Source organism: Tinamus guttatus, unplaced genomic scaffold, assembly GCF_059628265.1.
Source record: "Tinamus guttatus ecotype Peru unplaced genomic scaffold, ASM5962826v1 Tinamus_guttatus_pri_ptg000327l, whole genome shotgun sequence".
In the NCBI taxonomy this organism is placed as follows: Eukaryota; Metazoa; Chordata; class Aves; order Tinamiformes; family Tinamidae; genus Tinamus; species Tinamus guttatus.
This window is the reverse complement of record NW_028288861.1, coordinates 8,384,650-8,411,267: the sequence shown is the minus strand read 5'-3', so window position 1 is coordinate 8,411,267 and position 26,618 is coordinate 8,384,650. Positions and strand designations below refer to the sequence as shown.

Here is a 26,618-nt window from a genome sequence, read left to right as displayed (position 1 = left end):
GCTGCTGTTACTTTCATAGGTTTGTTCCTTCAAACACAACCCAAAACAGTAGCTTAGCAAAGAGGGGTGAGCTGCCTGTGCTCAACTCTGAAACAAAGCTGACAATTTAAGTCTGGTAATGTATTTTCAAGAACATCTATTTAATTTACAGTTTCTATCACAGAATCAGCCACTTTTTCCTATGTACCACTTAACAGAAGTCCCCAGTGGATAGATTTATTTTTCAGTACCAAAAAGCCTGTGTGTGTGCATGTATTTATCTACCACAGCCACCATTTGCACCCTCATGACTTAAGTCACACTAAAAGCTGCCAATAAAATATAATGCAAAGAAAATTAGTTTATATTATGTGACAGGTAAGGGTACTTAACTATCCTTCATTTAATTCAGTTACCCCTTTCATTAATTTATAGGAGGCTGGCGTAAAACTTCCCCTCTACCCCTTTCCATCTTCTTCTCCTGTCACATCACCTCTTGCTATTGTTTATTAATAAGCTCTGGAGTTAGAGTGCAGTTAAAGTGTATAAGCAGAGTCTCTGCTGCGGCTCTGGCCGGGCTTTCTCTCCTCTGGGTTTTGCACACTCGTGCATACCTGGCCAGCCCAGCACACTGACCCTTGCTGGGACTGACATATTTTTCCTGGGTGGGCCAAGGTATTGGGACTTGTGCCCACATTGCTGTAGACAGAAACACTCCAAGTTTTTTCAGGAATCTGTTCCACCCGTTGCAGGCTGGAGTGTTTGCTCATATGCAGCTTCCAACTAATCCAGTTCAGTCTAGTCCCTTTTTGTCTTTTTCTAGGTTCCCATGAGCTCAGGCTGTGTTGCTGACGGGCTTGCAAAAGGAGCTGCTGGAAGTTTTTTGTTCCTTGTTTGCTTCCTGTTGTAGATTTCTCATACTTGTAGTCAACCCCATTTTGAGAACAAAAAACACTCTGTGACTATTTAACATGGCTTTTACACAACAGAACTAGTCTAATAATATCTTAAAGATCAGAATCTCGAAATAAACTGACCTAGAAACATGTGCATCAACAACTGTCATCAACTACAAACAGATGCTTCCCTAAAAGCATAGGACACCTCCTCCCTCCCTGCCACCCCCAAAAGACATTTTAACAGTGCATGAAAAACTCCTACTTTCAACATAGGCAAAAATCACCAAGAACTACTTTGCAACGCAGGAAGAAAGCAAGAGGAAGGACGCAATTTTTGTCATAATTCCCTTCCCACAAAAGATGAAAATAGCCAGGTGACTCAAGGAAGCACGTCAGCCTTGTGTTTTAGAGCTCCCTGGCCTTCAGGAAAAACTCAAATTGATATTAAATCTAATTTTTTATTTAATCCTGAACATATAAGAGCAAACCAGCTGAGTTTTCAGATGCAAAGTTCCTCAGGGGACTGTCTAGTTACGTAACCTTATTTCTAGCTAAAGTTTATTCATGACCTATTTTTAGTGGTGCGCAGTATTTAAATATTTTTTGTTTCCCGACTGTGAGTTGCAGTTAGTGGTAAGCAGTAACTTTGGGATGGTGGTTCGGTTGCCCCAAGGGCCTGGGCCAGTTGTGGTCATCTCTGCTGTTCTCTGTGTGTGAATTGGCATAAAGATTCTCAGACTATAAGGGCCTGCTGCTGCTAGCTTTGAACGACCCGAATTCTGCTCTTGAGATTCAGAGGACGCAGTTAATAACATTCCTCCCAGGTCTGCTTTCCTAAGTCAAGCAACATCCGCTCCAAAAGATGCTGCATTTCTAAAGGTAGCGCGTTGCTCATCGCCAGGATCAGCACTAGGCTTCCAGAAAAACATTTAAATAAATTCCTAGCTGGTGCAGAACAAGTAGAGACTAAACTTATCAGCTTTCATCATTCAACTTAATAGTGCCACAACAAACAGGACAACATGAAAAATGTCTCAAAAACAGGTCAGGATGCTGTAGTCTTGCACAGTTACTGATGATGGAACTACACAGCCATCTATGTGCTGCTTTCTAATTTGACTACCTGCATCGTTCCCCCCTCCCTCTATAAAACTTCTCCTCATGTCCCATCTAATTTGCTTAGTAGTTTTTAAGAATGCAGAATCCATCTTATGGCAAAATAAAATGCTACTGCAGGCAGAACTGGTGTCACTGTCAGCACACTCAGGTGTCAACACCTGCATTCACCTGCAGAACAAAATAAGCCAAAGGCCAATGCGTTCCCTGGCCCAGCTGACTCTCTCACATACCAATGTCAATTTAAGCTCCTAAGCACTGTGCTGCTCTTTACTTTTGTGGTAGAAAAAAACCCTGAGTCTTCAAATACCCATAAGCAAAAGGGAGAACAGTTACTCCCACACCAGACACCATTATTGTAAAGCAGGGAGGAAAAGCAGACTTCTCTAAGCTGAAAGCAAAATATGGTTCTAAAGAAAAACCCCTTTCTGATGGCTGGTTTATTTTTTGCTCCTGTCTTGGTGACAGCAACAGGTGGAAAGGTACCACGTTGAAGACCCTTGAAGGGGCACCCCAAGTGTCACAACCCCCTCGCGCGTGCTCGGGAACCATTGGGCACAAGTCAAAGCACACATACTTTAATATTCTGTTTCCTGAGCTGTTCTCTTGCTGTAGGCACTAGCCCAGCCCTGGCAGCCAGCAGGGAAGGCCGGAGGTGGAACTGGAAGGGGATGTCGGGGCTCAGCAGCGCCTCCTCTGCGGCGGCGGCGGGGGCCTGTTCTTGATGGTTTTGCACTTGGGAACGTGTCTCTCGGCCACCTTGGGGGCAAAGCGTCGGCTGCAGTAGGGACAAGCAACGTAGTCTGGGTTCTCCACGGGAGGCAGCGGGGGCAGCTCGGACACCTTCCCTCCCTTGGAGAGCACGTGCTGCACCTGGCGGGCCTGGCGCAGCGTCTGGATGAACGACTCGTGCTTCTGCCTCCAGTTGCTCTTTCTGGGGGGCTCATCCTGCAAAAGGGAAATGCAGCCAAAGCAGCTGGCACAACAGTCAGCCCCCACTCACTGTCTTACTCTCAGTGTTCAACTTGGGTCTCCCTGATCCCAGCTGTTGATGTAACAACCCCCTAGAGAAGCCAGGTCTCCTCACACAGGATTGAGCAGATCAGCACTCAGGAGGAATCGAAAGAGCTACCAATATTCATATCAGTCCCGCATATGTTTAGGAAAGGCTCAGGAATAACCACAGAACAAGGGCTAAGGAACTGAAAAAGTTGCTAGAGATACTCTGTAGGAACGAGGCTGCATTTTTTCACTGCCTTCACTTAAATTAGTATGTTTTATCACCTGGATTTTCAGCCAGTTCCCTGCACCCTCCTAATGCCACCAGTCCCTGTCTCGTTGCAGCAGATGCACCCTGCCCTCTGACAGGGGCATCCCGGCTCCAGCGAGGAGCGGGTTTCTCTGGGCGTGCACTCCTCACACACGTCAAGGACAGTCCATTCCGTTCAGACACCCCTAATCCCACTGCTTGCCCAGTAGCGCCTGCAGCTGCTTCCATTTACGTGCCTGGCAGGTGCATCAGAAGGGATGGCTGGACTGTATCCCCCAGCCCTGGGTACGTGGGAAAGAACTCGCATCCCAGTCAGATTTGTATCCCCAGGTGGGAGGCACGCAGGTGCTACCTGCAGGTTACAGGTGCCAAAGGGACTGTATGTTACCTGAGGGCTCTCCGAGCTCTTCCACTGCCGATACTGTTCCAGCTCTGTGCCCCTGGCTCTGGCTTTGCTGGAGTCAAACACCTTCCTCTTGGAGCCTTGGCTCTTGCTGCAGATATTTGCGTGCTTCTCAAGCCTGCTGCAGAGAAACTTGCGGCCACAGAAGCTGCACTGTCCTAGTTCCTCCTGCTCCACAGCACTGGTAGCCTGCGTGTATAACACCTCTGTACCTGGGTGGTCACCAGATTCTTGATCAGAAAGGGTAGAGGCCGAAGGGCTATGTTTTGAGACTGGCTCTGAGCAAGAGCCTAAATCCTCCGCAGGTTTGCGCTCTCGTATCTTGCTGTTGCTGGCCACCAAACGCTCCTTCCTGAGCCTCCCCATAGCTAGCTCCTGGGGATGGAGGCTGGTGCCCAGCTTGAGCCTAGTGACCTCTGGAGATTGCGCCCTACCAAAGTCCCCATCACCAGGCCTGACTGCAAGTCTGAAAATGGTCTCTTCAGAGTGCCTGGTCCTCTCCGGGGTCCTCTCTGCTTCCCTGGCTCTCCTCTCCTCTGCCTCCACTAGCTCCTTCTCTCTTTGAATCCTCCTAAGCTCCTCCTTTGTCCTCCGCAGCTTCTCTTTGAGGATGGCCTCTTTCTTTCGGATCTCCTCTTCCAGATTCTGTCCATCTGCCTCCAGCCTCAGGATGTAGGCCAGCTCTCTCCTATATAGGGGAGACACTGACTGCTTCGCTTCTACTGCCCAAGGAGACAGGACTGCTAGCTGAGACCTCCCTGCTGGCAGCTTCCCTTTGCTCTTTGAGCTAGAATGACTACTTGGAGACTCCTCCATGTATGGGGGGCTCCCGAGCTGTCCTGTGTTGACCACAGGGACGCTCCCAGCCTTGCGGTGAAAGATTGGTTTCAGGGGATACGAACGGTCCACTCCTTCCCTCCGCCTGGCTACTGATTTGGAGGGCAGAGTCTTGGCCTGGCTGGTAAGGTATTTGCTGTGGAGTCCAGCTGAAGAGAAGTCTCCCTGTCTGGAGCTGTGTGGATCGTTTTCTGCAGACAGAGAATACGAATAGCGTCGGCTTTGGGGGGTATAGAGATCCTTTAAACTTCCCTCTTTGTCATGTAGGAGTTTGTGATGAAAAGGGCTCTTCAAGTGTTCCAGTTGGGACTGGTGGCCCATGACTTCGGAATTGTACCTTCCCGGGAGCTTGGGGGCCACCACCGCGGAATCCACGGGCGGGAGCAGAGCCAGCTGCGGCTCAGCCATCCAGCACCTGGGCAGCAGCCTGAGGTCACAAGCAGCACCATCACACACCAACCTTCCCAAACCTTGAAAAATTCCCTCCCAAAAGCCTACACCCAGAAGCTCTAAGGAGAAGCCCTAACAAACACCAGCAAAGCTTTCCAGCTTTTCCAGGTTCTGTTCACCTCCACCTTCCTTCCACCCAGGGGGCTCCTGTGCTGCTGCTTCCAGTCCTACACTGCAAAGAGCCTTTATTTCGCTTTCCCTTGGTGCCTCGTCCTAACGTCGTGGCCAGGGAAATGTGCCGTAACCGCAGGGGAGCCGCGGCAGCGCGCGGGGCGGCAGCGAACGCGACCCCTCCAGGCCCCGCGGGGACGCGGAGGGGCGGAAAGCCCTGGGCGCCCCGATTGGCGCGCCGCCATTGTGACGTCACCCACAGCGGAGCCAATGGCGCGTGGCCCCGGTGGGAGGGGTGGGGTTAGCTCGCGCGCGGCGGCGGCCGCGGAGGAGGCGGGGTAACGGCTGGGCCGCGACCTCCTCCCCGCTCCCCCCACCCTCCGGGACCGGCTTTAGGAGCGGCGCGGGGGTAGCGAAGTCGGGGCGGGGGGGTCCTCACGCAGCGGCGCCTCCTTCCTCACCCGCCGACGGCCCGCCGCGCCGGGAGGCTGCCCCTCCGCTCACCTCGCGCCCACACTGCCGGAGCCGAGGCGCTCCGCTGCGCCGGGGGCCGCACGGAGCAACGGCTGGGCCAGGCGCACCAAGCCCCGCCTGCGCCTCCTCTTACCACCGCCCGGGCGCCGGACGCTGTGTTGACTACTGTTGCCTAGAGACAGACACGCTCCAGCTACTTCCTGTGCCGCTCTCGTTGCGCAGCGGCCTCTCTATGGTTCTCCCGCGAGGCTGCCCCTCCACTCAGCGCTGCGAGCGGAAGTGGTGCGCCGTGACATGGGACCGCTCTGCTCCCTGGAGGACTGCATCTCTACGTCCGGCGGGGGCGTGCCGTTGGGGCTTGTCATGCATTATTCATGAACCGTTAAAGCCGGGACGGAGGGAGCTCGCCATTGGCCGCTGGGCGCGAGGGCGGCCCCGCCCGCGGCCGTGCCGCGCAGGCGCAGCGGGGCCGGCGGCCATGGCGACGGGCGAGGGGCTGGTGTCGGTGGACTACGAGGTGTTCGGCAAAGTGCAGGGCGTCTTCTTCCGCAAGTACACCCAGGTGCGCCTGTGGAGCCCCACAGACCTGCCGCCCCGGGGGCCTGCCGCTGTGCGCGGCGGGCACCGGCAGCGCGCCTTGCGTTCCGCGCGGTCTCACGCTGCTCCGCGTTTTCTCCTCAGGCCGAGGGGAAGAGGCTGGGGCTGGTCGGCTGGGTCCAGAACACGAGCCACGGCAGCGTGCGGGGGCAGCTGCAGGGCCCGGCGGCCCGCGTGCGGGAGCTGCAGGAATGGCTCCGGAAGACGGGCAGCCCTCAGTCCCGCATCAGCAGGGCCGAGTTCTGCAACGAGAAGAAGATCGAGGCACTGGACCACAAGGACTTCGTGATTCTGAAGTAGCTTTGCCGGAGAACACCGGCGTTAGGGGCTTGAGCTGCCGTCACAGGAGCTCAAGCCTCACCCTCCGTTTGTGGGCAGCTAATATTCAGCTGTAGAGAGCTTTATTTTATTACTGTTCTAATTTATTGTCTTGTTGCACAGTTTATCTGACTTTCAACCAGTCATAGTATGCTGATGGGTGGAATGAAGAGTTGAGTTATCTTTATTAGAGGGGCTGTTTGCAAGCACAGCCTCTTGCCTCTGAGTGTATGTGCAGGATGAGTTTGTGTAGCTGTGCGTGGGTGTGATAATGTGTGTGGTGTTCTCCCCACTTCAAGGACATTGTAGAGGGATAGCGTAGTAAATATTGCTAAATAGATTGTTTGCTTTCTTAATGTAAATGTCCCAGAAACGATTTATTTTGTTACCTACGGGGTAGGAAACTTGTTTATTTTATTTCTTTCGAATAAAAGCGCTCGGAGCTCGCGTGTTGCTGGATGGCGGTGTGGCGGGGGTGCGGGGCGGGCTGCGGGGCTGCCCGTGCGCCGGGAGCCCCCGCCGGGGCCCTGCTCCCCGCGGCTGCAGCCTCGGCAGGCGCGGGGGCTGCAGCTCCCGGCGTGCCTCGCGCGGCCCGCGCACGGCCTCCTGGGTGTCGTAGTCCTTGCTGCCGCGGCCCCTGCCGCGCAGGCGCGCTGCGTCCCGGCCCTCACCCGCCGCGGGGGGTCCGCGCGCGCGCATGGAGCCCACGGCGGTTGGTCTCGCGCCGCGACCGTTACGCGCTAACCGCCCCCCTCCCCCGGCGGCTCCGGCAACCGTCCCCAGGGCGGCCGTGCTGCCGTGCGGAGCGGCGCGAGGAGGCGCCTCCTGGGACGGGGGGAGCCCCTCACCGCGCGTCGGCCCGGCTGGGAGAGGGGAGCGGGGCACGGGGGCGGGTCAGCCGAGTTCCCCCGGCGGATCTTCTTGTAGGGCGGTTGAGCGTGGGAGTCAGGTGCGGAGCTACCAGCGAGCATGGAGTGCGGTTTTGGCCCTTAATCCCGGGGGCTCCAGCTGAGGTGCAGTGAGTGCCAGAGCAGAATCACAGATCAGCACCACAGAAAAAGCCTTTGACAATTAAGAGAACAAACAAAAGTGTATTTACGTGGTGAGTATAATAAATAAGGGATTTTTTGTGTCCATATTTCTTTTCCTTTTTTTTTTTTTCTTTTCTTTCCCACCTAGGGAATTGTTTTGACAGATATGGTTGAGTGACCTTACTGCAGTCTCTCAAGTTCATCATCAGCCCGGTTTTGACATGATCAAATGCCTGGCAGAAGATGTGCGAGCCAGGCTGCGCTCTGGAGTGACTGTGGGCTCGCTGGGGCAGTGCGTCGAGGAGCTCGTCCTCAATAGCATTGATGCCAAGGCAACATGTGTCGCTGTCAGGGTGGATCTGGAAGCCTTTAAGATCCAGGTGGTGGACAATGGTTCTGGGATGGGGAGAGAAGACTTAAATAAAATGGGGAAGCGGTACTTCACTAGTAAATGCAGCTCAGTTGAGGACTTGGAGAGCCTGAAATACTATGGCTTTCGAGGGGAGGCTGTGGCAAGCATAGCAAACATGGCCAGTGTGGTGGAAGTTTCATCCAAGACCAACAAGACGGCAAAAACTTTTGTGAAGCTGTTTCACAACGGGCAAGCGTTGGAAGTCTGTGAGGCTGAACTGAGCAGGCCAAGTGGTGGAACTACAGTGACTGTGTGCAACTTGTTCCATCAGTTACCAGTGAGGAGGAAATGCATGGATCCTGCCTTGGAGTTTGAGAGAGTAAGACAGAAAGTGGAGGCCATTTCACTGATGCATCCCTCCATTTCACTTTCTTTAAGGAATGATGCCTCCTGTACGATGGTGCTTCAACTCCCTAAGACACGGGATGTATATTCTCGTTTTTGTCAAATTTATGGACTGGGCAGATCACAGAAGTTACGGGAAATAAGTCATAAGTCTGGAGGATTTGAACTTAGTGGTTATATCAGTTCTGAAGGACATTACAATAAGAATATGCAGTTCTTGTATGTGAATAGAAGACTGGTTTTAAAGACAAGAGTACACAAACTAGTTGATTTTTTATTAAGAAAAGAAAGTGTTATCTGCAAGTCAAAAAGTGTCCCTGCTAGCAGACAGACTAGTTCAAGTCCTGGTCACCACCGCTGTGGCCCAGAGTTACATGGAATCTTTGTTCTCAATGTGACATGCCAGTACAGTGACTATGATGTGTGTCTAGACCCCGCAAAAACTCTAATCGAGTTCCATAACTGGGATTCACTTCTAACGTGCGTTGAGGAAGGAGTCAAAATGTTTTTAAAACGAGAGCATTTATTTATTGAACCATGTAACGAAGACATCAGAGAATTTAATGAAGATAATGACTTTTGTCTGCATAGTGTCCCAGTTCTGAAACATTCGATCTCTAATGAGAAAAGCATCCAAGATAGTTTTAAGAAAGCCTGTGATGAAATTGTGGATTCCTATGAAATGTATAACTTGCAATCCAAAGATGTCAAAAGGAAATCAGTGAGTGGAAAAATGTCTTCTTTCAAGTCAAATGGAAATCCAGGGGAAACTGAAATATTCACAGATCAAGTGATAGTTGATCCACCTGACATGTGTAGGAATAAGGAAGCAAAGATGCCACTGCCCAGCAAAGATAGCAAAGCCTCTTATTTCAGTGTTTCAGGTGTCTCAGAACAGGAGCCGAAAGCTACTAGCATTTCCCAAAAGCTGTGTGATACGGATCTCAGATCTTCTGAAAATCTCCATTCCTCTCTTGGTAAAGGGGCCAGGTCAGAACAAATAGAGTCAGACCCTTGTGATGACCTGCAGCCTTGTGCAGAGGATTACATGAAAGATGCGGGAAGCCGGCAAGACAGGGTGGTGCAGAAAAGCAGTACTATCCATACCTCAATTACTGATTTTACTGATTCGCCATATGAGACACTAGAAGACCCTAGTGAACCATCAGTAGGACCTGAAATTAGCACTGAAAGTTCAGTGGTGGGAATGTGTAATGTAAGGAAAAGAAACAGTGAAACAACTGAAATGATAAATGCTGGCAGAAGAGCTTTTGGTTCAATACCATTGAAATTGTGTTCTACAGGCCTTATAACACATGCTGTGCAAACTGAGCCACCACATGAATGTGAACAAGTAGAAAAAAGTCTTGCATTAAACGCGCGCTCTAGACCTGGCCCTGCCAAGGACATTTTTGGAGACAAGGGGAATTTTCCAGTCCATTCTTTTAATGCTAAGGATATTTCCAGTAATACAAACAAAGAATATACGCTTCCTTACAGCAGAGAAATGTGCACGACTGATGGAAAGAAATGGCTGGAGAACAAAACCTTGCTAAATCAGCTGAGTGACGGGAGAGCCATGCCTAGCGCAGCTGGTAGAAAGCAGTGTGTGGCATCGAACATCAGAGAATTAACAGTGACAGCACCTTCTGCTCTTCTTCAGAATAAAATTATGAAAAGCACTGGAAAACAAGTGGGTGAACCAAGATCTCAGCCCTGTAAGAAGCTGAGCTTGTCTATGCAGCTTGGTTCATTAGAAAAGTTCAGGAGATATTATGGGAAGGCCAAGTGCATGCTCTCAACACCACTGCCAGAGGAGCGTGAATGTGGTCTCACTATTTTAAATTCACAAGCTGCTCCCGACTCTTCGAAGAGTCAGAATGACAGTCTTGATAACTTGAGTATTTGTGAAACTCCAGCTTTGGAATATACAGACTCTAATAGTAGCCGAGTTGTTGGTTCTTTGGAAAAGACTATATTCAGCAACAAACATACGGTACTGGACAGACAAGCACTTTGCCAGAATAAGAGTGCTTTCACATTGACTGATTACGCTCAGGTTTCTAAAAAAACTGTGAGTAGTACAAGATCTCTGGGATCATTAGCATCGAAACTGTCCAGAATGAGAAGTGACTATGGAGAAGTAGAACAACCTGGTGACCGCTTCCAAACAGACTCAAGTAGAAGAGATAATGACTTGTTCAATCTTGAATCTTCAAATAATGATTGTTTGCATAATAGTTCTCAAATGCATAAAACCACGATGGAAAAAATGACAGGATATTATTTCAGCTTTTCTAAGGAGGATACACCTTGGCAACTGGACAGTGCAAGAGCAGAGTCCATGGAAAATACTGTAAGCCAGTCAGCACTTAGCACGGAAAGGGAGCACTCAGTCTCCTCAAACACTGTTTCATCATTACCTGGTAAAAAAGAGCATTCTAATGTCATCTGTACAGAGGAAAGTAAATTAGGTGAATGCTCAGAACAAACTCTGAAAGTTGCTGAGGTTCCCAGTAGGACCTCCCAAAGCTGCTTGGAATTCACTGCAAATGATACAAGGACAGGCAATGTCAAAAAAGACTCTCATTTTTCTGATTGGTTGCAAGATTTTGATGTTTCATCAGGTAAGACAATATACGTCAATAGAACTACTGGACTGAGCACTTACAGCACTCCCCCTACAAAAGAGTTCCAAGCTGCCTGCACTAAAGATATAATGACGATGGCCGTGAATGTTGTCTCAGAGAATGGTAAGAGGGTGTGTTTTGTTGTTGTAAGAAAGGGATGAAGAAAACGCTTTGCATTTTGCTAGCTGAGTGAAAAATCTTGCTGGCAGAGCTTGACAGTTTTTGTGGAAATAGCCACTGCCTTAAATATAGTAGCTATATGGAAAACAGAAAAGTGTTGGAGTCAATACAAAAACAATGAAACATTTACGTTTAAGATACTACAGGACAATTTTCAATTAAACATTGAAAAGAAATGTCAACACCAGATCAATTAACACACTGCCTTTTTTTTTCTGAGCATCACAACACTTGCTATGACCATGATTACATATAATTTTTGTCATATATAAAATGAGAGACATCAAAGTAAGGGTACCTGTGTGTGTGTGTGTGTGTGTGTGTGTGGGTATTTACCTTTTGCCTGAAATGGTCATGTTTCCAAGTATGTGTTATTGCTGTTAGCCCTATGTTAAAAATTTTGGCGTTTTTCAGCTTTCATAAAAGATGTTACATGTCAGAAAAATCACATGAGTAATATCTCTACTCTAAATTTTCCCTAACTTTTGGACAAGAAAATCTTAACTTTATGAATATTGTATGTCTTGAGCAAGGATTCTCCCTGAAACAAAAAGCAGGAAAGATAATCTTTTTATTTTTTTCATTATATATGTAAAAAACTGGATTTCATAGGTAGGTGATGGGTGCTTGTGGAATAACGTTTCCATTGGAATAGCTATAAAAGTTCTGTCAAAATGTTACTTGGGTAGAATTCTTCAGTTTGTTGCAACATAGCACAAATCACATTGGGCCATCTTGTCTTTTTATTAGGGAAGAGAAAGTGGCTGGGTTCTGTGGTAACTGGAAAAGGAACTGGGTAATTTACCATGCTGAGATTCTTGGGAGGATTCTGCAAAGGATTTGCATCTTACCAGTCCTTGGGGAAGAGCCATCACTGCTCTGTAGTGGTTTGAAACCACCAGCCTGGGGTGGATAGACTGGCCATAGCACCTCACAGAACCTTTTCATACTGAGCTTATCAGGGCACAGCTGGTTTTCCTTGGCTTTATCCCTCTACCGCTTTTCCTGATTGCACACCCTTAAATTCTGAGTAGAAAGGAACTTTATTAATTCATTATTATTTCACAAAGAATAGAAAACTGAGTTGTACCAAAGGAAGGGTGAAATGTTTACCACTGTGTTGGAAATCTCAGCCACTTTTCTTAATAATCCCAATAACAATGAAGGTTTGTAATATCATTAAATCATTTCTGGTTGAGTTAGAACATGTTGTTAGGATAACTGCGATATCTCATGTCATCTCAGTCACTTGGAGTTTTGCATTTCACAGGTTCCTGATTACTCTACTAAATACTGACAAGGGTGGTGATTGACAGTTCTGGCCCTGCTGAAAATAGGGAAGGCAGGAGTGTTTTGGAACCCAACAAACTCTACTGCAGGCCTTCTCTTGCCTTTGGGAGTAATACTTCTGCTTGCACAAATTCTGGCAATAAAGCCGATGAGGTAGCAGCCTATTTTTAAGGAAAGTCTTGCGGAAGTGCAGTTATGTCTGCTGTCCTCAAGGTATTTGTTGTTCAGTATCTGTGTAAATTGCTTAGGACTTAGCTAAGGAACTCAGCATCCATTAGTCTAACTGCAGTCACGGGGAAAGAAAACCACACTGGAGTTTGTGCTACTCCCTTTAAACAGTATTGAGCAGTGTTTGTTCATCAGTCCCATATGAGTGGCAGGTCATTCAGTAGCCTGTGAGTGTGAATTTGACAGCTGGGATGTGGCCTTTACATTTGCAAAATGTGAAAGAGAATAAAACTAACAAAAATTCTGCATTTGCCTATGTCTTGTTCTAAATATTGTTTCTCTTCAGATTTCAGATTTCACACCAGATGTAGATGGAATTTAGAAAATGAAATCCTTGATAATCTTGTTTTCAGAAGAAATTAAGGAAACAGAATATAATTATTCTTTTTTATTTGTTCTGAAGAACACTTAGAAATGTATGGAGTCTTTAGTGAACGGATATATTGAGGGGCAAGAGTATTTTGTTTGTTGAAATATTGAGCATTTGGATCAAGTTGCTTTGCTGATCATTGTACCTAATCCCTACTGAGAAGGAGGAACTTCAGGCATGACATCGTCAATACTACTTTTCTTCTACATCTTTGTAGTCTGTAGATTTTTTCCTTGCAAACATTGAGCAGATACAACTTACTTATGAGACCAATTTGTGAGTCTTAACTTGGAAAGTTTATTCACTGAGAGACAGTTTTAAATAGGTGCATCCAAATAAATAAATGGGAATTGGCATTGAGTTTCTTTTGAAAACGCCATTGAATGCCTAGTTGTAACTCAAGACACTAAAATACCTTTAAAAGTTTGGCCTGATGTTTGTCAGGCTCTTTATAAATTGCTTTGTAACCCTTCATGTAAAGTACACAATGTAAGCAGACCTTGCCTGTGTTTAGTCTTTGTTACATATGCCTGGAGTGCAGCTATATATAGGAAGGTGCCTCTTTTTATGTTTGGTTTCTTAGGCCTCATTTAAATCCTTGCTTAAAATACCTGCTCTGGTCAAGCCACCAGGGTTATTCCAGTCACCTTAGTAATGGTACTGAGTAAATATATTAATACATATTAAAAGAAATTTCCTGGTGCAAGTCTCTCTGCTTATTCTCAGCATTTCACACATACTGTTATTTCTCAGTGTTAGATTGCAAATTCTGCAGGATTATCTAATTTGTACAGGACTAAGCACACACTTGTTTATCAGAATATAATAATAATTGTATAGCTTTTTGTAATTTTGTGTGCTATTAAATCTGCAGCAGAAAATGTATGTTGTGTTTAGGGTTTCAGTGCAGGTGCCATCCCTTTAGAAGTGAGATTGTGCTACCCTTCCTTCCTAGACCTCGGAAAGAGAGGACTGTAGCAAGCCAGGATCCGAGAGGTAGGGCCAGCTTTCCAGGACACAGTGTACTGTAGTAAGAACAAATCAAAGAATTCTCCCAGATGTCCCAACAGGAACCCAGAATTACTCAAGGTCTGTTAACAATGGGACTGTGTGAGTCATCTCAAACCTAGAACTGGGAAGAAAAATCTTTTAGGGTTGAAGGCAGGTTAGGAGGTACTTATTTACAGGATGAAATACCCAACTCTGTTGAATTATGTCAGTAGTTTAAAGAATAATTACCTACTCCCTTCTTTGTACTCATTCCAACCTTGGAATGGAAAAAAAAAAATAGCTTCAATGCTAACTTTTTTTGTGTGTGTTGGAAAGGATGAAATCACTTTTTTGGTATGTGGCTTTGTCCAGAGGGAGTGGGTAGCTAAACAGGTCCCTTCTTTATTTTCTTTTATTTTATTTTGTTCCTTTCTCCCCCCGTCACTTGAGGGCCAGCTGAACGGCAGGGCAGCGCACTTAGGTCTCTGGGCAGCCTCCTGAGTCCTGGTTAACACAGGCCATAGAGAAGCCCGGGCTCATGCTCCAAGGCTTAGCTTTCATTCTCACTTTTTCTAAGGGAAAACAAAGTAGAATAAAATCGGTTTGAGGCAGAGGTACCCAAAGTGTTGGAAAGGTAACACCCTTTACCTTCTGTTGAAACATGTTCTGGATGTTGCTAGTCCTTATATTATCTGTATGTTCTTTCCTAGATGCTGAAGGGGAGTCGCTCCAGTCACTGTTTTCAGAATGGGATAATCCTGTTTTTGTTCGCTGCCCAGAGGCGAGTATCATCTTGCATCTAATGCTAAAATAGGAGTCATTTTATCCTCCTGTTATTTTCTGACATGGCGCCCAAAATTGTAGATATTGTAATTATTGCATTTAATTTATTCAGCTAAATATTGGCAGATACATCTTTTAGAGATTGCTTATTTATAAGTCATCCTTGCGGATTCATTCAAATTCAGAGAAAAAAAGTATTTGAATAATCATGTGTCTTAAGTTGTTTGAAAAGCAAAATATTATTTTAAGCTGTCTTTCCCTCAGCAGAAATAGTCATCTTAAAATAAAATGCTATCTGATGGCAAAATTGTAAGGTAGTGTCTGTCCTCTGTGGAAAGAGAAAAACAACCCCTTTTTCTTCCGTGGGATCCAGTGGGTCTTGAAACTGTGTTTTACTGTGGTTGTTTTTATAGCCTGGCAAGATTATAGCATGTGAGAGGGGAACAATGTTGGAGCTTTTAGAAAGACTTCCTTTGTTGTCACGAGGTAGCTTTATCTTTAACCGTCATGGTGTGTGTGTGTGTGTGTGTAAACATGTGTATGTAACCATTTCCACCTGCAAACAATAGAGCCGGAGCAGCAAAGCACCTGCTGGTGAGTGTCTGGAAAGGAAGAGCCCTGGCCAGTTGTTATAGGAAAAGGTACTCTGGGTCACTGCAGATAATGCATCCTAAATAATGCAATCCATTGATGGCCTGTGTAGTCTGGTAGGGAACTCGAGGTTTTCTGATAGGTTCTTGAAATTAGCTGAATAGGTTATAGTTAGCATGTGATATCCAGATGGGAAAGTAGACAGGGATGAAAGTAGAGGGATTATCACATAGTGTCTATGGGTTGTGTTATTCTGCCAGAGCGCTCCGTTTATCAAAATACAAGGAGAGCTATTTCCAGAATGGTTTTACTTAGAAGTGTTTTTTGTTGTTGTCATATTCTCCATTTAATGCTTAATTCTATTAATTCTATAAATTATTCATCTAATTCTGTGGGTTTTTGTTTTGTTTGGCTTGTTCTCTTTTTCAGATTGCTATTGATGTGACTAGCAGTCAGGCTGAGAATTTGGCTGTGAAAATTCATAATATCTTGTATCCTTATCGTTTCACCAAAGACATGATTCATTCAATGCAGGTACAATAAAAGCTTTCACCTCCAAAGCCCTACTCACCGAAGGGGTTTTGCTGATATTTCTGCTTTGTAGGAAAGAGATATCCAGGGAGATTTTTCATAATTGTAGTTCTCACAGGTTCAGATAGATTTTTTTTTTGATTAGTACAAGACACTAGGCATGTGTATCAAGCTAGATCTTAATATCTTTTCATGAGTAAACAAATATCTGCAAAGTGGCTCTAAAATGCCTTGGCTATACAGTTAAATCAAATGAAGAGGCGGCCCTCTTACTGCTGCTTTGAAACATTGTTGGTCCTTAACTAAATAAAAATTCAGCAGGGATTTTCTGTTTTACATTTATTATAGACATTCATTAGTTCATATGCCCCAAGAATTTGTCCTGTGTGTTCCATTTTTATTGAATTAGAAGGTTAATTGTTGAGCAGAGTAGTTTCTACAGTAAATTCCAAGTTTCATGGAAAGACTTGACGCTTATATCTGCTCTGAAAAGTGATTCTTAAAAATGGCACTACAGCATGAAGCCTAAGTCTCATTTAGTGCTTCTTTATCAAACATTTTGATTATAAACTAAAAAGCTAATGTAAATGTATGCTTTCAGCTTTTCTGTGCATTTCTTATAAGAACTGCTCTTTACTTAGTGGTTCTGTGATTAACTACCTGACCAGTGCTTTCCTTGAATTTTTAGGAAGATAGAGCAGTAAAAAAATTACCACTTCCTGTCTTCCTAAAGAAGCTAATAACAACTTCAGTACCTTATAACAATTACAAGAATTTCTGTAGAAAAGACCAAAGGCACAAAATGTTGCATACTGCCACAGGAAGAGAATAATAATAATAATAATATAAAAAGAAGTAATGTCTTACATTCCAACTAGGAAATACAATTATCTATTAATTTTTACTTAGGAGGTGGAGTACACTCATGTTCTTAGGGTATTCAGTGAGCTTTGTCCATCTAACTTGGAGAGAAATTGCTCCCTAACATCACATTTATTAATCTAAATCTAACAATTAGATAATCAAAGCATGTACATCATTGCCCAGTATTCTATCTATAGCTCTGGTAGTTTTCTGGTGCTTCTGGGGAAGGTAGAAACAACTGTCAGAGTCAGGTTTTATATTAAATAAGTAAATAAAAGGAAGAAATTTCTTGTTGGTTCCTGTGGTAGTCAGCAGAAGCCCTGAAACATGGGCTTAGTTAAATGCAATGTAAACATAGGGCAAATTATTATTACATTTTCTTTTAATGATAACAGCAAATCGAATACTCAGAGCCATTGCTCACAGCTTTAATTCCTTAATCAATGAGCTTCCTACACCACCATTTAGTCCATACTGTAAATTTCCAGCTCCATCATAGAATAAAATAAACTTTCCACCCTTACAAATCTGTTTGAAAAAAATATCCACAATAATTTTCTTGGCCATTTTGAAACATTCTCATAGTTCCAGATTATGACCAGTTTATGGTCATTTGATGTTTATGCAGTATACCCTTTAGCTTATATAACTGTCCTTGTTCCATATTTACCCATAATGTATTTATAAAGAATCATTATTATTAGTCTTATTTTTGCTAGACCAGATTATTTAATCATTCCTGATAATGTGTTATTTTCACTTCGCTAATCATCTTAGTAGCTCTTCTCTGTGATTTATCCATTTTGATTGTCTTCTAATGTTTAACTTAATTTTAGAATTGTTTTACCACGGGGTAATGATTATTCTAAATATCTTACAGGTTCTTCAGCAAGTGGACAATAAATTTATTGCTTGCTTAATCAACACTAGGAATAAAACGGATAAAAAAGCAGGTAAAAGTAGTTATTAAAAAGCGGTAGCTCTCAAAGGCCATTTCACTGCAGAGGGAGAAGTGTCCTACTTGGATTATCTTCATGCCTTAGGCTAATATTGTGCGTAGAGGAAAATGTTAGCCTTCATTTGAGATTTCCTGGGTATTCTTTTCTTTATTTTGGACACTGTTCAATGTTCCTTCAGGTTAGTGTTATAAAAGCAGATTATACACAAATTACTAACATCTTCAGGTTGTGTTCACAGTGCCTGGACACAGTCATTACTGAAGCTTGGTGGAGCTGTTTAAAAAAGGCATTTAAAACTAGTAGCTTCATAATGTTTTAAAGTCTGTATTAAGCAGACTAATTTGTCAATTACCTCACTTCTTATTCTTGAGTTAGATGAAGAGGTCATTAGGCAGAATTTTCATACTCTGATTACCCTTAGTTTAATTACCCCATTTATATCGTTCAGTCTTAGTTCAATAGTGACTTTATGTTCTGCTAACACAGCCCCTTGCTCCTCCTCCTCTTCTCTTAATTTCTGCAAAACCGGCTGATAGTTACCTTCTAAATGTGGCCTATGGGGAGGGATCATTCTTCTTCACGGCCTGCACAGCTGTGTGCTATAAAGCTGACTATTTCTGATGTCTTCTGGTACATTTTTAGGTGGAAACCTGTTGGTTTTGGTGGATCAACATGCAGCTCATGAACGGATCCGCCTGGAGCAGCTTATTGCAGGTGGGGATTCTGCTGGTCTCAGGAAAGAAATCAGTGCTCAGCAAAGTGCAAATGAGCCATGTTATAAAGAAAGCTTGCGAACTAACTTAAAATAAGGATAAATCTGAGATAAATGGAACAAGCAGGAACTTTGCTTGCCATCTGTTTTCTGATCCCTGGGAGAGGGCAGGCATTCATTATTTGTAACAGTTAAGAGTACTGGCACTGAATATTGTGACAGTGTTTCAAGAAATCCTTACCCACAGAATTATCAAACTAAAATAGTCGTGATGTAATGAAAAAGCGGGAAGACTGATAGCAAAAATAATGGATAGGAAATAGAGCAATATCAGTAAGATTAGGGAGTTATGCTATGACAGGATAAGGATGAATCTAGATGGGATGAACAGTAAAATACATAGTTTATTTTGTTCCTTTGAGCTGCATGCCATGCTTAAAGTCTACATTTTCCACATTCTGAAACTATTTGCAGAGGGATAATGGTCTTTTCTGTAAGGTCATTAGCCACTGGTTTCAGTGTTAGAAAGCACAATAGCCATCCATCAAGCACTTAAAACTCATTGACCTTCTGTTTTATCAACAAATACCACACTGTCCCTGCAAAGAGGATTCTAGGAACTCTTCTCCTTTTTCCCAGGTACTGAAAATAGTTAAAAACTGAAGGGAGAAATGCTTAATGAATATTATTATAATGCCATTCATATCAAATTATTCTGTGGAAAAATGGCTCTCTGTGAGTTAACCTAAAAATACCAGTAGTCTTTTACTATTTAGGGTGACTCTTTTTTGAAACTGGTGGGAAAAAAACAAAGTGGCATTAACCAGGCCCTCCCCAGAGACTACATGTCTGGTCTGTGACATTCCCAGTCCTCCACAAGTTCCAGGAGAAAGAATTCTGTGGTCACTTTTCAATCCAAACAGGGGATTATGTGTCAAACCATAGGGTCATTAAGGGTAATGTCTGCAGGACTGTTCTGAGAGGGTTATTTCTTACTGTTTCATTCACAGATTCCTATGAGAAGAAGGCTGCAGCACGTGGCAAGAAGAAAATAATGTCGTCCTCCATCTGTCCCCCTTTGGAAATTGAAGTAACAGAGGAACAAAGAAGATTATTACGGTTAGTAATGGTGAATAATCTCCAGTTTCTTGGAGAAAGTTGTGTTGACCAGGAAGATCTCTATTGCTAAGTTATCACAGCTGTTGACTTTTTCCTGAGACCCACTGGCTGTATCCACACTGCGTAAAACAGGTTTCTTTTTAGGCACGTCATTACAATAGGTCAAGACAAAATCCAGTGCTGTGTCAGTTCCATGTTACTGTATTATACTCTGATTTCCCTGGGAAGAAAATCGGGATACATGGGCCACAAGAGTGCCACAACACTCTCCAGCTGATGTTACTGTCTGGGGACCAGGACTTGGGTGTGCACACTGGAGTGCGTTGCCTTGTAGGGAAGATCTAGACACTTAATTTGTTGCAGGACTTTTTGGACAACAATTTGATAGGCAGACGTTATCTGAGAAGAGAAAGATAGGGTATGGAAAGTTTGCGTTGTAAATCCATGAAAACGGCATTCCTTAATCCTGTGTGTCCGCACAGAGTAACTAGTGAACACCGGTTTCCCAAGTGTTTCAGAATGGTGGACTAGCTACCATTAGAAATTTTAATTTTTCTACAAGATTTCAGAGCAACCTTTTTTGTGTGTGTTTGTGTGGTTTACTAAAGAACTATTGGGCATTAATCAAAGATATTTCTTTTTCAAAAAATCTGTGTCTGTCCCCTGCCACATGCATTTGTGTTTTTCCCTATATTATTCTTCATGATCAGAGGAAATTCTTCATTAACACTCACAGGGCTACCTCACTTCTAGTTCCTCTTCAGAACTCCTCTTTTCTGTGATGCCTGTGGCAAACTCAACAGATTTTAAATCGCTTCTCATTAACATCACCGTCTATTTTACAGATAAACTATTTTGGTTTGGGGGCTTGCCAGTCCTTTTTTGGATGTATTCCAACTGTAAGAGTATCACTGCTGTATCCATTTGGTAGTTCTTTAGTGTGACATTCATCAATACCAAAATACCAAAGGAAGTGTAGGATACTTGTAATGCAGCACCTGCCTTAGGGAAAAATGTGAGATTGTGAACACCACTGTTTATCATTTAACAATATGTGGATGCCTTTGGTGTTCCTACTTGTTATTTTTGTTCACATCCCAGTGTTTTTAATGTCTCTTGTTCAGCCTTTTTTTTTGCACTTACCTTTGAATGCCTTTGATTTCTTTTATCTGTTTTTGAGATTGGATGGCTGAAATGGAATATCATGTACCAAGTGAGACAATCTCATTGATTTATACAGAACTTTACAGTTGTTTCTAAATTTAGGAATGTTCTCACTATTTCTACACCTAATATTTTGTCCGCTTTTTTTGACTGCAGCTACTTGCCAAGGCAGTGTTTGATTGAACTGTCATGAGAACAAAACACAGAGATTGTTTTGAGTTTGTGGCTTTACATTAAACAGCATAGCATGTACCAAAATGTACAAATAGATAAATTTATTCCTGCTGATAAACTTTGATTTGCCTTCAGGAGCAGTGAATTTCATTTTCTGACCGTTTTTAATTATACATGTTCTTTATTCATCATACTGATTTCATTCCTCATTTTCTACTTTTGTGATCTTTGAGTAGGTTCAATATGTTTTTTTGGTTTCAACTAACCTCAATAATTCTGTCTTTTGTACGAATTTGGTTGCCTTACTGTCCTCCTCCTTTTCCACATCATTAGTAAACAATGTTGAAGATACAGAGCTGGACTTACGTTGAAGACTCACCATCTATTGCCAGTGTACTCTCTTTTTCTGTCCTGTCTCTAGTTCATGACAAATTTATCTGTCCATGACAACTGTTTACATTTCCAGTCACTTTTATGAGGCTGCATCAAACGCTTTTTGAAAGCTGAAATAATTCTGTGAGTTCTTTTTCTAAATCAACTATTTCACAAAAATGCTGAAAAAGAAAATAGTAGGCATGACTTTTGTAGAAGATGGCTAAATAGTCAGCACAGTGGGATCCCACTTATTGTTTTATCATTACCACTTAATTGATTCAGAAAGTTTCTTGGAATTTGCAAATACTGATGCTAGCTTACTGGTGCTTGTTGTGTAGAGCTAGCACAGACTTATTGGTTGTGCTTCTCTTGACAATCCTTACTAAAGAGTTACTAATTAAAAGCATTGTTTAAGACCTAAAAAATATTGCTAGTCTTTCTTGAAGAGCAATACTATTCTTTGGTGAAGACTGATGTAATGAAATAATATAGCTTTTCTGAAAATCCTTTCTCTTCAACTGTCTTCACTGTTTAATAGTTCAGTTGGCCCTCTGATTCAACTGCCACTGTCTTGGTTCTGATGTTTGTTTTGGATATTGGACTATTTGTCCAGTTAATTGTTGCTGAGTTTACTAAGCATTGTAGATTCTGATGTACTGTTTTGTTTTCTCTTCTTTTTCTTTCCTTTTTTTTTTTCTTGAAAAATGACCTCAGTGACTTCAGTAGCTCCTTGGATTCTGTCATTTAACTGATTTTTTTTTCTGTCTTTCTCCTCTCTTGCTTAAGGCTATACATGTCTCCTTTGTTTTTTTAGGATTACGCAAGCCCCCTCCATGTGGAGCTTCATTTTATTATCCTCAATAATGGATTTTCATTTTTTTAAACTAGCTTCTTTTTTGCTCCAAGAATCTCTTTCTAAAATCAAATTTTCCCTGTCTTTTTTTTTTGAGCAAATCTTCCCTAAGTTAAAATAAATAAACTAGATATTATTAGAGTTGTTATCTATTATTGTTTATGATGATAGCTGGCAATTTGTTCTCTTTCATTTTGATGACAAGTTTCCATCTTACTGTCAAGTCCAGTTCTTGTATTTTTCCAGAATAAAATGTCTCATTGATTACAGGTTGTTCTTTACTGTGCTCTCTTTGCTTTAAGTTCTTTAATCAGCATAAATCTCTTGCAATATTTTTTTCTATTGTAAGCATTTGCTATTATTTCTCAATTGAAATGACAAATTTTACGTTAGTCTTTATCCCTTACAATTGCATCAGATGGAGTGTGTGTTCACTCCATTCAGCAAAGTTTATTTCAGCAAAGTTTACTGGATCCAGGCACCTTTTGTATCCTTAGCAAAAAAAAAAAAAAAGAGCTAAATTTAAATACACAGCTACTCTTGGCATAATAAATGAAATCTTAGACCTTGTAGTATGCAATATAAACAGTGGATTGGGGTGAAAAATGTAGGTGAATGTAAGGCATTGATTTGGAGATTGGCAAGTGTTGTAGGAAGAAACATACACAGAGACTGCAGAAATATTTAGCCAGGAGGTGGCTGTGGAGAGGTAGATGCCCTGGTGTCTTATATCTGTTCTTTTTGTTCTGTTTTAACAGATGCTGCCACAAAAATTTTGAGGATTTAGGCCTTGAATTATCATTTCCTGAAACCAAGCATTCCTTGATTCTAGTGGGGAAAGTGCCGCTATGTTTTATAGAAAGAGAGGCCAATGAGTTACGACGGAAAAGACAACCTGTCGCCAAAAGCATTGTGCAGGTCAGTGTCTGCTTTATGAGAGACAAAGAAGGCATGGATGCCATCCCTATTAGCAGCAAAATATATCTCTGCCAAAAATCCCATAACTGAAATCCCTTAACTATAGAAGAAATGACTGGAGCCCATTGCAGACTTGGAGTAGGGGAGCAACTAAAAGAATAGTACACAGTGCAGATGTTTCATGAATTCACTGCTCATCTCTCCTGAATGCTTGGACCAACAATAAAATAGTATTGCTGGTGTGTTAATATTATTGATTAGGGGTTTTTTTTTTTTGTGAAAAATCTACGTAGACAGTTTAGCTTTCTAAAAGCTGCTGTTCCCTTCACTGATTGTGTTCAGTTTCCATTGTAAAGATTTAATCTGTAACTGCTTTAAGGGCCCTTCCTTAAAATTAGCTTCTGGAGTACCACATCCAGCCACTAGGCTGAGCCATTGTGAATCAGGCCCATCTTGCCAAACCTATTCCGATAGAAAGCATTTTGCTCACTTTATAGGTAACAAGCTGATGCAGAGAGAAACCAAGTGATTTGTCTAGAGGCAAACAAGATGCTTCTGAGAGTGCAGGGTTTGCAGGTCTTTCATGGTTGTGAAAGAGTCAGTGTGGGGTCAACGTGTAGCTGCTGCATTATCCATCCTGTGGAATATCCAGCATTTACACAATAAATATACAGAGATGTGCACAAAGCAGTGTCTTGGGGAAAACAGGAACTCATTATTTTGCCTTTTGCTTTCCAGGAATTTATTCAAGAACAAGTTGAGGTAAGTTGCTGTCTGCTTCTAAAGTTGCCTGAAATAATGGAGAGCCCACTGCATGAGCCAGGGGAGTTAACTGTGGTGTTAAACATCAGACTTCAACAGTTAAGAGATGTGGGCTACATTATCCGCTAGTTTGTCCTCTTTTTTTAGCTCCTGTAGTGCTACAGTTCTCCTTTTTCTTTTTTTCTTCTTTCTTTTTTCACATGAAATTGAAACTAAGATTATATTTTCTTGCTACTTTTAGCTAGTGCAGACCACAGGAGGAGCACGAGGGACGCTGCCTCTAACATTTCTGAAGGTGTTAGCTTCCCAAGCATGTCATGGTAAGGAAATTTTATGTCTTTCTCTCTCTCTTTCTCTCTCTCTCTCTCTCTTTTTTTTTTTTTAAGAAAACAAAACAAAAAGTCTCTATACAATATGCCCCCTGGGGCAGCAGTTTCAGAATGTGCTTGCAGCAATTGCAGTATTACAGACTGTTTGTTACAGACTGTATGGATGTGGAGAAAGTGGACATTTGCTGGACAGCACTGTAAGGGACAATCAACACTGCATTGATTTGTTCCTGTATGAGTCCAATTTGATTCCTACCCACACTTGAAGCACTGACAGAATACAGCTCTGAAATGCACTTTTCCATGTAAACCATACAAATTACAGTTCTGTGGAGGAGCAGGAGGTGGTGCTAGGAACTGTTTGAAAACAAACAGAAAAGATTTTAGAACATCTCCTTGAAAACATTTTAAAAATTTGACTAAGTACCAAAAGTGCTGATGCAAAATACTGGTTTAAGTGTCTCGCTGACCTTGACAGCATTTCTGGAAGGCTTGCTGTAGGAATTATGTCTTTCAAGGATCTATGGTTCTACTAAACCTTGGAATAAGCAGTTCTTACAGGTGCAGACTGCAGGAGCTCTAGCATTTTTCTGTCATATATTGTATTGCAATTGTATTACAAGCTCGTGCTGAAAGGGAAACATGACCCCAAAGCATTTGTTTTCATGAAATATTACTGCATTCTACAAATGGAAGATGGTATATAACACTTTTTATACTTTATGTAGTTGTATGACTGAAAGGCAGGATGCAAACTGCAGAGAGTCTTGTGTGTCTCTGAAGGCTAAAAACTGCAAACACCTTTGAAATGTCTGCTTAATGTTCCATTTGGATTTTTTTTCTAGATGCCCTAAGCACCTATTTGCAATAAAGGATGAAGGAAAGGACTGGCATCTGGTTTTAAAAACAGTAAATCTGATATTAGCTATCTCTTTGTTTTAATGCCTTCTCATTTATCTATAGGTTGTGTCTTTTTTTTTAAAAAAAAAAGATATATTTCCCTCCTGTAATATCACCTGAAAAGCCAAAACCTAATAATCCTGCCAACAATCAGCTTTGGGGTAGGTGAAGCAACTTGGGCTGGGAAAAGCCGCTTGTCATGCAGCAAGCTGGTTAACTGAGCTAAGCCCTGTGCCTGGCACCCTGCGGCCTTCAGCTGTTGCTACTATTCTGTGGTCTCAGGGAGCATAGGCAACAGTTGCAGAGTTTGCTAATGGTTTGAATTCTCACTGGCAGAACGCACAATGACTTGTCTCTTGTTCCAGGGGCTATTAAGTTTAATGACAGTTTGACTTTAGAGGAGAGCTGTCAGCTCATTGAAGCTTTGTCATCGTGCCAGCTGCCCTTCCAGTGTGCTCACGGGAGACCTTCCATGATGCCCCTTGCAGACATAGACCATCTCCACGAGGAAAAGCAGGTACTGGATGGAGCACTTAATTTTATCAGAGGTGTATCATATAGGTGTGGTAGAATTAAAATGGACTGATTAAAAAGTGCCACTATGGGCTGTTTTATATGTGATTTTTTTTTACATAGTTGTTGCTAGTGAACTGAAAAATAGAAAATGAAACTTCTGTTCTGCCAATATTTTAGCAAGGGTCATACCATCTTTCATTTGAATGATCACATTAACTTGAACGGGTTCCAGTGGTACTTAAGTTACGCGTTTATTTAAAGTCCTTGCATATTTTAACAGTAAAACTTGGAAAACATGTAAATTCTGATATTCTGCCAGTGGCAAAGATGCTAACTAAACAAACATCTACTTCCTTGAGGTTTAAGATGGCATAAAACCATGAAAAAAAAATCTAAGAAATATTAAAATTAAAAAAGGCATCTTTTTACCCTTGTTATCACTATGCTATATTAACTTGTGAAACTAGCTTCTGATGGAAGTCACATAGGATTTGGAGTTAGACATAAGAAAAAAAAGGGAATGTCTGCAAATGTTATGGAGAGGTGGGAGTCCTTTTATTTAGTTACGATCATCTTTTCTCCCTCCAGCCTAAACCTAATTTGGCCAGACTGAGGAAAATGGCACGTGCATGGCACTTATTTGGAAAGAAAAACAGACTAACCAAAGAAACGAAATCTGTAAAGCACAACCACCAAATGTGTTGATACGATCCCGAGTTTCCAGCTAGACAGCACTAACTTTGGTTGCTGCCCTGGAGGAGAAACTTGGCTCCACAGGAGTTCTGACCTAAGCAGCAGAGAGCAGCCAGGAGGCCATGGAAGAGGAGGCTGCCCAGGTAGCCTGGAGAAGCGTCTCCACTGTAAAGGAAGCGTCTGGAAACCGGGGCCTTAGGTCAGTGCTCGACTTCCAAAGGCAAGAAGCTGCAGCCACTTCCAGGTACTGAAGTGCTTTTTCCTCAGCTACCCCAGCAGGGCTTTGAATAATAGGATATTTATAATTAATGTACAGTCAGTGTTTTGAAAATGGGGAGGTATTTATTAATAAAATTAATGCTAAACTCTTTCCTTGGGCTCATGGCAGTGGGTGGAATGAGGACTGACCAGCTTCATCACTTAGAGGCAAACTGAGCATCAAAAA

At 43.0% G+C, this 26,618-nt stretch overlaps 4 protein-coding genes across 5 annotated transcripts; 3 read left to right on the top strand and 1 right to left on the bottom strand.

Moving 5' to 3' along the window:
* Positions 1–2,657: 2,657 nt before the first annotated feature.
* ZC2HC1C (zinc finger C2HC-type containing 1C) lies at positions 2,658–4,912 on the bottom strand. Its single transcript, XM_010226750.2, has 2 exons — positions 3,653–4,912; positions 2,658–2,942 (listed from the first exon to the last, which is right to left on the bottom strand). Exons 1-2 carry the CDS (start codon positions 4,910–4,912, stop codon positions 2,676–2,678), a joined length of 1,527 nt encoding a protein of 508 aa, XP_010225052.2. The 3' UTR covers positions 2,658–2,675.
* A 1,103-nt stretch (positions 4,913–6,015) lies between these two features.
* Positions 6,016–6,540, top strand: ACYP1 (acylphosphatase 1). The gene is made up of 2 exons (XM_088529299.1): positions 6,016–6,101; positions 6,221–6,540. Exons 1-2 carry the CDS (start codon positions 6,018–6,020, stop codon positions 6,434–6,436), a joined length of 300 nt encoding a protein of 99 aa, XP_088385425.1. The 5' UTR covers positions 6,016–6,017; the 3' UTR covers positions 6,437–6,540.
* Positions 6,541–7,617: 1,077 nt separating this feature from the next.
* On the top strand, positions 7,618–14,766 carry LOC148593853 (DNA mismatch repair protein Mlh3-like). Of its 2 annotated transcripts, XM_088529295.1 has the most exons (3): positions 7,618–10,995; positions 13,838–13,936; positions 14,641–14,766. In XM_088529295.1, the coding sequence occupies exons 1-3, from the start codon at positions 7,707–7,709 to the stop codon at positions 14,742–14,744; spliced, it is 3,492 nt and encodes a 1,163-aa protein (XP_088385421.1). In that variant the 5' UTR covers positions 7,618–7,706; the 3' UTR covers positions 14,745–14,766. The 2 variants fall into 2 exon arrangements, with proteins under 2 accessions (XP_088385421.1, XP_088385422.1); XM_088529296.1 differs by lacking the exon at positions 13,838–13,936.
* Positions 14,767–14,775: 9 nt separating this feature from the next.
* LOC104579154 (DNA mismatch repair protein Mlh3) lies at positions 14,776–26,262 on the top strand. The gene is given in 12 exon segments (XM_088529381.1): positions 14,776–14,799; positions 15,565–15,621; positions 15,734–15,838; positions 17,580–17,652; positions 18,301–18,372; positions 19,381–19,489; positions 22,814–22,973; positions 23,712–23,735; positions 23,977–24,055; positions 25,330–25,481; positions 26,069–26,126; positions 26,129–26,262. Coding segments are annotated over 12 exon segments (993 nt in total). The 3' UTR covers positions 26,209–26,262.
* Positions 26,263–26,618: the final 356 nt, after the last annotated feature.

What these genes read in the sequence shown, in the direction of transcription:
- LOC148593853 (XM_088529295.1), top strand. Translation starts at nt 7,707, where the DNA reads ATGATCAAATGCCTGGCAGAAGATGTGCGAGCCAGGCTGCGCTCTGGA. An exon ending in GAATGTTGTCTCAGAGAATG is followed by an intron (nt 10,996 to 13,837) that starts GTAAGAGGGTGT and finishes TGTTGTGTTTAG; the next exon opens with GGTTTCAGTGCAGGTGCCAT. An exon ending in AGCAAGCCAGGATCCGAGAG is followed by an intron (nt 13,937 to 14,640) that starts GTAGGGCCAGCT and finishes GTTCTTTCCTAG; the next exon opens with ATGCTGAAGGGGAGTCGCTC.
- ACYP1 (XM_088529299.1), top strand. Translation starts at nt 6,018, where the DNA reads ATGGCGACGGGCGAGGGGCTGGTGTCGGTGGACTACGAGGTGTTCGGC. An exon ending in TCTTCCGCAAGTACACCCAG is followed by an intron (nt 6,102 to 6,220) that starts GTGCGCCTGTGG and finishes TTTTCTCCTCAG; the next exon opens with GCCGAGGGGAAGAGGCTGGG.
- ZC2HC1C (XM_010226750.2), bottom strand. Translation starts at nt 4,912, where the DNA reads ATGGCTGAGCCGCAGCTGGCTCTGCTCCCGCCCGTGGATTCCGCGGTG. An exon ending in AGAGCTCGGAGAGCCCTCAG is followed by an intron (nt 2,943 to 3,652) that starts GTAACATACAGT and finishes TCCCTTTTGCAG; the next exon opens with GATGAGCCCCCCAGAAAGAG.